The 8,358-nt window shown below is 48.5% G+C and overlaps 1 protein-coding gene across 1 annotated transcript; it reads right to left on the bottom strand.

Annotated features, from left to right (window-relative positions):
• Positions 1-379: 379 nt before the first annotated feature.
• LOC119163665 (uncharacterized) lies at positions 380-7,585 on the bottom strand. Its single transcript, XM_037415717.2, has 3 exons — positions 7,544-7,585; positions 6,906-7,340; positions 380-1,865 (listed from the first exon to the last, which is right to left on the bottom strand). Exons 1-3 carry the CDS (start codon positions 7,583-7,585, stop codon positions 516-518), a joined length of 1,827 nt encoding a protein of 608 aa, XP_037271614.2. The 3' UTR covers positions 380-515.
• Positions 7,586-8,358: the final 773 nt, after the last annotated feature.

Raw genomic sequence — 8,358 nt, 5'->3', positions numbered from 1 at the left:
TGATAATATTCATGCCATGACCAGCAAGACATGTTCGGTAAACTATCTCACCCTCTCATATGAATTTCGGTCTATGCTAAGTTAAACGGTGTTCACGAGAGCACTCAGAGTAAGACGGATAATAGATAGATAGATAGATAGATAGATAGATAGATAGATAGATAGATAGATAGATAGATAGATAGATAGATAGATAGATAGATAGATAGATAGATAGATAGATAGATAGATAGATAGATAGATAGATAGATAGATAGATAGATAGATAGATAGATAGATAGATAGATAGATAGATAGATAGATAGATAGATAGATAGATAGATAGATAGATAGATAGATAGATAGATAGATAGATAGATAGATAGATAGATAGATAGATAGATAGATAGATAGATAGATATTCTAAAAATACATGCAGTACGCAAATAAATGTTTCACATATAAAAAACCTAAAGCTGTGGAGAAGGTGATGTTTTTTTTTATGCCCAGGTTATCCGCTCGTGTTAAAGTAAGACTTACGGAGGCGCGCGGCCATTATTGCGCAGCGGCGGGGGCGTGTTCCCTCTCCAAACTTCGGTGGTGGCGCCAACTGTATGAGAAATAACAGGCGGCAGCGGCTTGTTCTCTTTCGAGACTTCAGTGGTGGTGCTAACGGCGCGAGTGATAACGGGTGGCGGGGGTCGCATAGTAGCTCTCGGGAATGCGGCAGCGGCGCGAACGACATCACCAATAGCGGGTGGTGGCAGCGGCGCGTTCCCTTTCGGGACTTCGGTGGCGGTACCAACGGGTGGCGGTGGCGGCGGCACTGTTCGTCTCGGCAATGCGGCGGCGGCGCAAATGCCACGACCAATAGCAGGTGGCGGCGGCGGCGTATTCCCTCTCGGAATTTCGGCGGCGGCGCCAACAGCGTGAGCGATAACGGGAGGTGGCGCTGCCGCGGTTCCTCTCGGAATTTCGGCGGCGGCGCGAACAACAACGGGCAGCGGCAGCGCCGTGGTTCCCTCCGGACCTTCGGCGGCGGCGCGAACGGCGGGAGAAATAGCGGAAGGCGGCGGTGGCCTGGCGCGGTGGCGCACAGATCTACCCTTAATTGAACGGTCCGGCGCTCCTGGTAAAGAACGCTGTTGATCTGCGAGTCTCGAAGAGATACGGGCCTCGACTCTGCTCACGTGTTCTTTCAACTCGCCTTCTGAATCTCTCGTCACGTGAATAAGTTCCCCTATCTGGGTCTTCACGTCGTCCTTCAGTTCAGATACGAGCACTCTTATTATAGGTACTATCTCCTGCAACTGAACCTTCACATCTTCTTTCACTTTTATTTGGGAATATGTGAGCACACGTCCACTTTCATGTATTTGGTACGCATCGCGCTGCCTCGATTGTTCCACAAGCTCATTTATTTGGCTCTGAAGTGATGACAGGTAATCACCGCACGGGTTCGACACCCTCATTTCTTCCAGACCAGCGTTAAGTCGTTGATCGAGCATCGTGCAGATGTTCTTCTCGATGCTTTCCATTCCACGTTGAAGACTGATTTCAACGCCGCTGACTGCACGGCTGACGTTCTGCAGACGTGCAGATACGTCGTTCATTTGTCTTAGAAGGGTGGCGAACTTGTCCAGAATAACATTCGTGTCGCAACTTGAAGATGAACCAGCTTCCTTGTGCGCCTGAGTACCGCTTGCGCTCGAAGCATTCCTGGAACACCCGGTGATATAGTGCGCTGCAATGTGTGTGCGCAGTATTCTTCGTTCGCAACGCGAGCACTGGACGGCGTGGAAGGCGCATTCACGGTCGTAGTGGAGCAGTACGGCATCGATGGTGCCTACGAATTCGCAGCCGTCAGCCTCATTCCAACAGTGAGCCTGTAGGGTGAAATATGAAGGAAATGCGAAAGGTCAACTTTAATATTGCTAAGCTCTGGTATTATACGAACATGAAAGATGCCATTCGTATATAACAATTTAATAAGCATCGGACATTAACACAAGGCTTTACGTTATATTCCCATCGTCGTAAACTGTACATTTTTTCGGAACACGTTCAGTGACTGAAGATGTAGCTAAATAAAAGATTACGAGACCTAGACAAAAGCTCTTTTGTCACCGTTGAGCGGTCATCCTATTTGCGTATGATCATGACAAAAATTTGTCATAAATATAAGCGATCACGGCTTGAATTAAGAGATTCGCGCTACAAGATCACGGCTGATAATTATCACGACCCGTAGTTTGAGGCATCAGCAAAAGTTTCAAACACGTGTTTACTTCACATATCTCTGAGTCTAAGCACACAAAAATCCATCGTATATTGCCTTCATAAAAGATATAGGGTCAGAGGGTTGGCACACTCACGGGGTCCAACGCTTTAAAAAGGCTTGAGATAGGAGAGACGTTGTAGAGCAGGGCTTTTCATATTTCAACCATCTGTTGTCTTAAACTACACTGACGTCAACCAGTAGAAGGAATGAAGATGTTTGTCTTCACTGTAATACAGTCGTCGTCGTCGGTGTTGAGCCGGTGTCCTCCTGTACAATGGAGGAGCACGGGAACAACTGTGTGACCGCGGCGGCTTCGCCTTTAAAAAGCACAGCCGCTGGGGGGGGGGGGGGGGGGGGGGGATTTTCTACCATGAACTAATGACGAATTCCACTTGTCGAGCGGGAGCAAGTTTTCTTGCTCCGCTGCCGAGGATCTTCATACCGCTGGTACAAATAGATTCGGAGCAAGTTCGCGTGTTCCACTTGCAGAATAGGAGTATGACCCACTCCGTGACGAAACGTTCCGCATGTTTCATCTTGTAGAAGCAGATTTCACCGGAACTGCGAGAATTAGTTGCCATCGTTTTCGGTGCAGTCGAGCAGCGCTGTTGCCTTCAGCGTTTTAAATGCGAACCATTTCTTAGCGAACTTCAGCAACATTGGGCGTATCTATCTAGCCACCTACGACTTTTAGCTCTCCTGGCCGGTTCGATAATGGTATCGAGACCAAACTTGGTATGGCATAACATGACTGTATTAATAACATATTTCACTAGTCGTAACATGAAATTGATGATATGTATGTGTTGAATTTCATGATTTACATTTCATGATCGTGCAGCTCTTGTGGTGGTTTCGTTCACATGGCATGTTGCAAAACTAGTAGTAGGTTCCGTTGCAAACCAACAGAACCTAACATAAAAATTTTGACGTGATGTCATGTAACATGGCTACATGCCACGCTCATGATGTGCTCGCGTCCGTTTCGCTGGCGTCACATATACCAAATTTGGTATTACAGTACGCGAATGAATGACGAAGGTGTGTGACTGGTGCAAACATGATAATCACGAGGTACGTGTCATGCAACAACATGACTACGTGCCGCACTCATGATGCGATTGCGGCTGTTTTGCTAGCTTCACATATGCGAAATTCGGTATTACGTGACGTCAATGGATGACGAGGGTATCTGACTGGTGCAAACATGACAATCATGAGATGTGTGTCATGTGAGAACATGGCTACATGCCACAGTCAAAGCGTCATTACATTTTGACGTGACTCGGTACGCGTGCTCGCCGGCGTTCATTTCGTCGCGTAATGCCACGAGCCGGACCTGCAATATATTCGCAAACGTGCGCCGTGGTGCGTTGCTTTGACGCATGCGCGTATCAGCGCATCCGGTGTCCCTCCGTGACGAAAGAGGGAGATGCAGTGTTATCTTGGTAACGCATCGGTGCGAAATGCAGCATGTCGCATTTCGGACAGGTTGCCATCGGGCCACGCCGACGGACGCTGGTCGAGTCCGGCGTCAAACGATATAGTGCTCGCGTTTTGCTAACGTAGCGTCGCTGTGCCCAGCGGGCGCTCGCGTCAACGCTACATTATAGTATATTGGGCCCTTCATGATGTGCTCGCGGTCATTTTGATAGCTCCACATATACCAAGTTTGGTGTTACGTGACGTCAATAGATGACGAAATATATGACTGCTGCAAACATGATAAACCTGAGACGCGTGTCATGTAAGAACATGACAACATACCACGCTCATAGCGTGCTCACGGCCGTTTCGCTAGCTCCACATATACTAAATTTGATATCACGTGACGTGAATAGATGACGAAGGTAAATGACACATCCAAACATGACAATCATCACACGGAAGCCATGTACGGCATCATTTACCTCCACTTCGTAACGTTGTGCTGATTTTAAAGTGACATATCAACATTTCTCATTTATGCTTCGCATATCATCGATTCCCACTGTACGTGGGATCAGTCAATTTTTTTCTGTTTTAAAGCCGGAGCCCTATGCACTTGTTTGCCTTTCTAGAATGGCGTTGTTTGATGCTGCTGGACGTGCTCCTGCTGGTTTGCTTCTCGCTTCGAGCGACAGCACTCCTTTTGCTAGCAGTAGCAGCAGCGAGAACGACGAGCGTTGTGCATGGCCGAAGTCTCGACGGAAGATAATCGGCTGTGTGGAGGAAGTTCTCGGAACTGGTTTAGTGACGTACGTGCAAACAACTTTCGGCGCGACCTCCGGCGGGGCAATGACGTGTTCCACTCGCAGATCTGGCTTGGCGTAATTGGAATGCTCTCTCCAGCAATTCGGCGACAGCTCTGGATCTACCAGTGGAATTCGCCATGAGTGTCTCACTACCGTGGAAACTAAGGTTGTCGACTGGGTAATCTTTACTGTTGTTACTGTGATCGCTTTGTTGCTAGAAAAAGTAGTAGTGGTTCCGTGCACGAATACAGCTGATTAGCGAAGCTCCTTAGGATTGGTACGGAGAAGGGGGGGGGGTGATTTTAAAAAAGAAAAGAAGAGAAAAGTGAGCCTCGTAGCTGTTTCTCAGAGGGACGACACCTCAACAGTAGCTCACGAGGGAGGGGTTAGAGAAGGGATTAAAAGGCAGAGATATAGACAGAGAGGAAGGAGAGAGCAAGGCGCAAGGACTGCGAACGACGGAAGTAAGGAGAAGACAGGAAAGATGGACACGGTTGCAGGAGTCCAAGGACGGGGCACCACTGGCGAGAGCTCTTGTCGGCGACAGGAGATGGCGTAGGGCTAATCCAGTCGGCCAGAGCTACGCTGTCATTGTCGTCGGTAACCGGCGTCTGGAGGTGGCGTAGGACCAGCCCAGTCGGCCAAAGCTGCAGTGTCGAAGGAAATCGCGAGGGCACAAACGGTCAGCACGGAATCCAGCGAACGAGTCGAATGGCACACAAAGGTCTCCGCGTTTGACCTCGCTGCTGACTTTCACGAAGGCGGTCGGGGGCGGAGCGGTTGAGTAGGTCGTCAGTGGTGCAATTCATCTTTCATTATCTCCTCTCTCTCTCTCAGCCCAAGCACTGTGGTCGACGACTGGGCGAAGCGAGTTTCACGCGCTCGGTAATTGCGGGTGCTGTGGTCGAAAAAAAGAATAGGGAGAGTGAAACCGGTGGGAAAGGGTGCGCCTGCTTTTGCTCAGAGTCCTTGTGTAACACCGGCGCAGGTGTTTCACATTGATGGACCACTTCATTGTCTTTAGTACGAAGGAGGCTTTGCCCAGCAACGGTGACAGCGGGGTGCCTACCTAAGGAGGTTGGCTCCGAAAAGCGCTGTTTCCACAGTGAACAATGCTTAAAATACAGGAAGGTTGATATTTGTGGGGAGTGGCAGCTGCGAGCGTGCCGGAAGTAGAACAAAAGGAAGGCGGTCATGGGAACGAATAATAATAGTCGAGTAGCACAACTACTCTTTTTTGTTTTACCTAAAAAAACTTTTTATTCATTCCGTCCGCCCCCCCCCCTCCTTTTTGCCCCAAAATCTCACCGCCGCGCGATTCATGGCCGATCCACCGTGGTGGGTTGAGCCATTCCTCTTGGGCCCACCAAACAAGCCAATCAGCGGCTAGTGACCTGTACTAGGGGCCGAAGCTCCCACGAATATAAGCGTGTCTTGCGGCATCTCGCTTTCATCTCTGAGGAATTCCAGTAGAGCCGCCTCGCGAGCCCCCAATAACTTAACGAAGACATGGCCATCACTTGTCTTAACATACGTCGTTTATGAAGGTATAATACGTATTTTCTACTCAATTACGCTACCTCGATTTCTTGCATACTATTCGCACTTTTAACTTTTCGACAATTAGTGTTAGCCGTTTAGGGCTACTGATCTATAATACTTGCTAGTGATGGCTGAATGATAGCTAATATCGGGTAGTCTGTGCTCATTGTCGATGCTGGTTGGCTACCATGCCGAATGACGACAGGTGCTTGCTAAATGACCCCCAAGGCCACAATACACTCAATGTCAATAACATAGGCAGTTGATTTGAGGAGAAAAAAATTTGTTTGCGCGCACTGCTATCACCACTGACTATATCAGTCGCCGAGTATTGTCACCGATTCCGAGCATTTGATATGAATGGCCTATGCAGTGCAACAATACTGATTTCATATACGCCTTCTTGTTCACCCCCAGGCTACGCCTATCTTATGCAAGGTTCATAGACTGATAACTGTTGCGCAATGCGCGCATCATTTTAATTCCCAGAACACACTGTCAGTTCTAAATGTCGCGCAAGTGTGATCTCTCGTTTGTCATTCAAACGATATTTTCTATTCCTGTAAAGTATAACACGAAGCATCTGCTGACTTCAGACGTCACAGAAACACGCAGGGGGGATAACGGGGTGTTTACAGATGCGCTCTCTCAGAAAAACAAGCGAGAAAAAAACACGGACGTTATTTTCACCCCATCGTATGTATTATCATCGTATATTAGCAGTGGAGTACGCACAGAACCCGGTCAAAACTTTGCAAGCGTGACGTCGGAAGCCTACGGAGATATATGAATGACGTTGTTTGCCAGTGTCGCATATCACTCTACCTCAACTTTAAGAAGAACGCCAGGGGTGCCTGGTACATACCCACCTTCAAGTTCGTTTTCTTTCTGTCAGGAAGCTTCAACTTCTGGCACTCGTCTTCGCAGAATGGGTCGGCGTCCAAGGGACAGATGCTTCCTCCACCTTGGACGATACACCCCGTCAGACATTGCTCGCACAGAGTGTGGGAACATGGCAGTACGACCGTAGTGTTGGGAACGACGTGGCACACGCAGCACGCGTAGCGAATCACCGTCAACTCGTCCTGGAAACGCGTCGGGCGCCAGTTAACGCCGCTCGCCGAGTCACACAGTCGGTGCAGAGCTTGACGCCCCCCCGCTATCCGGCATGGCGGCGATCCACTGGATAAATACGCACTGCTCCTGACGAAATCGTGCACAGAGATCAGCGACCGTTTGCTGGGAGTCGCGCGGCTGCCGATAACGACCGACGTCAGGGCGCACCAGCAACTCTCACATAGCCGCTAGAGTAGTGACGCTGATAAGCGCTATCAGCTAATGCCGTCCTTTGAAGAGTTACTTATCTTCTGCAGAGCCGTGGTTCCCGTTGGGTGTATGCACTGCAAATGCGAGTTTTCGAAACTCGACCCGCTCTATAGAGTTGCCTCACATGTTGGCACTAGGCGAAAACCCCTTTTCTCTCCTCTCTGTCTTTCGTTTCTCATACCCCTTCCGCCTTTGCAAGGTATAGCCCACCGGGCTCAGCCATGGTTAACCTCCATTCCGTTATTTCCTTTTTATTTTCTTTCTTCTAGTAGCGAAAATTTCCCACTTGTTTTTATATTGTTCCTAGATTCTCCTCAGATCGTACTGCGTGAACGGCACACTGGAGCGGCACAGGCGAACAACTGAAATTGCGGTGCGCTTTTATGTTCAGAGCGCGCGTCGCGTATTCGTTGTGGACCGGCCATGACAGCGCCAGCACGACCAACACATGGGGTGTTCAAGGCGATCGAAAAAAAAATACAAAAACAAGCAGTTCCGTGTACAATTACAACAGGTGGGTGAAGCTCTTTAGAAATGGGACACAAACGAGGACTAAGCGCCTGATCTCGCTGCTCGCTTTCATGCGTGACTTTGGGACGTTAAACGGAACAGTATTTATTGCAATTATAGGTGTACACCCTTTAGCTTTTCAACACCCTCACGAACAGCGTAATAACACCCTCGTGCCACTTACACCCTTCTCTCCGGATGTATACCAGCAAACAAAAAGGGTGTTACATCAATTCGAAAAAAGTGTAAAATTGAAAAACACCATTTTTACATCCATAAGGGTGCAAAAAATTTTATTGTGTAGGCATCCGCAAAGCCGCACGACAACCTACGCAGCTGCTCGCTATGTTTACGCTTTTGCTGATGATGATGATTTATTATTTCTGGGCTCTGACTTATGGGTTGGCCCTTAATACATTTATTCGTTGTGCAAATTTCATTCCTTGACAGCTGGTGCAATTCTACGCTTTTACCACGCAACATTAC

The sequence above is a fragment of the Rhipicephalus microplus genome, chromosome 9, assembly GCF_043290135.1.
Source record: "Rhipicephalus microplus isolate Deutch F79 chromosome 9, USDA_Rmic, whole genome shotgun sequence".
In the NCBI taxonomy this organism is placed as follows: domain Eukaryota; kingdom Metazoa; phylum Arthropoda; class Arachnida; order Ixodida; family Ixodidae; genus Rhipicephalus; species Rhipicephalus microplus.
Note: the sequence above shows the minus strand (reverse complement) of the source record. Positions and strands in the feature narration are given on the sequence as shown.

Excerpts from the sequence above, each read along its gene's own strand:
- LOC119163665 (XM_037415717.2), bottom strand. The coding sequence starts at position 7,585 with ATGGCTGAGCCCGGTGGGCTATACCTTGCAAAGGCGGAAGGG. Across the intron at positions 7,341-7,543 it reads ACCTTGCAAAGGCGGAAGGG|CGGCTATGTGAGAGTTGCTG; the intron begins GTATGAGAAACG and ends TCACTACTCTAG. Across the intron at positions 1,866-6,905 it reads GAAAGAAAACGAACTTGAAG|GCTCACTGTTGGAATGAGGC; the intron begins GTGGGTATGTAC and ends TTCACCCTACAG.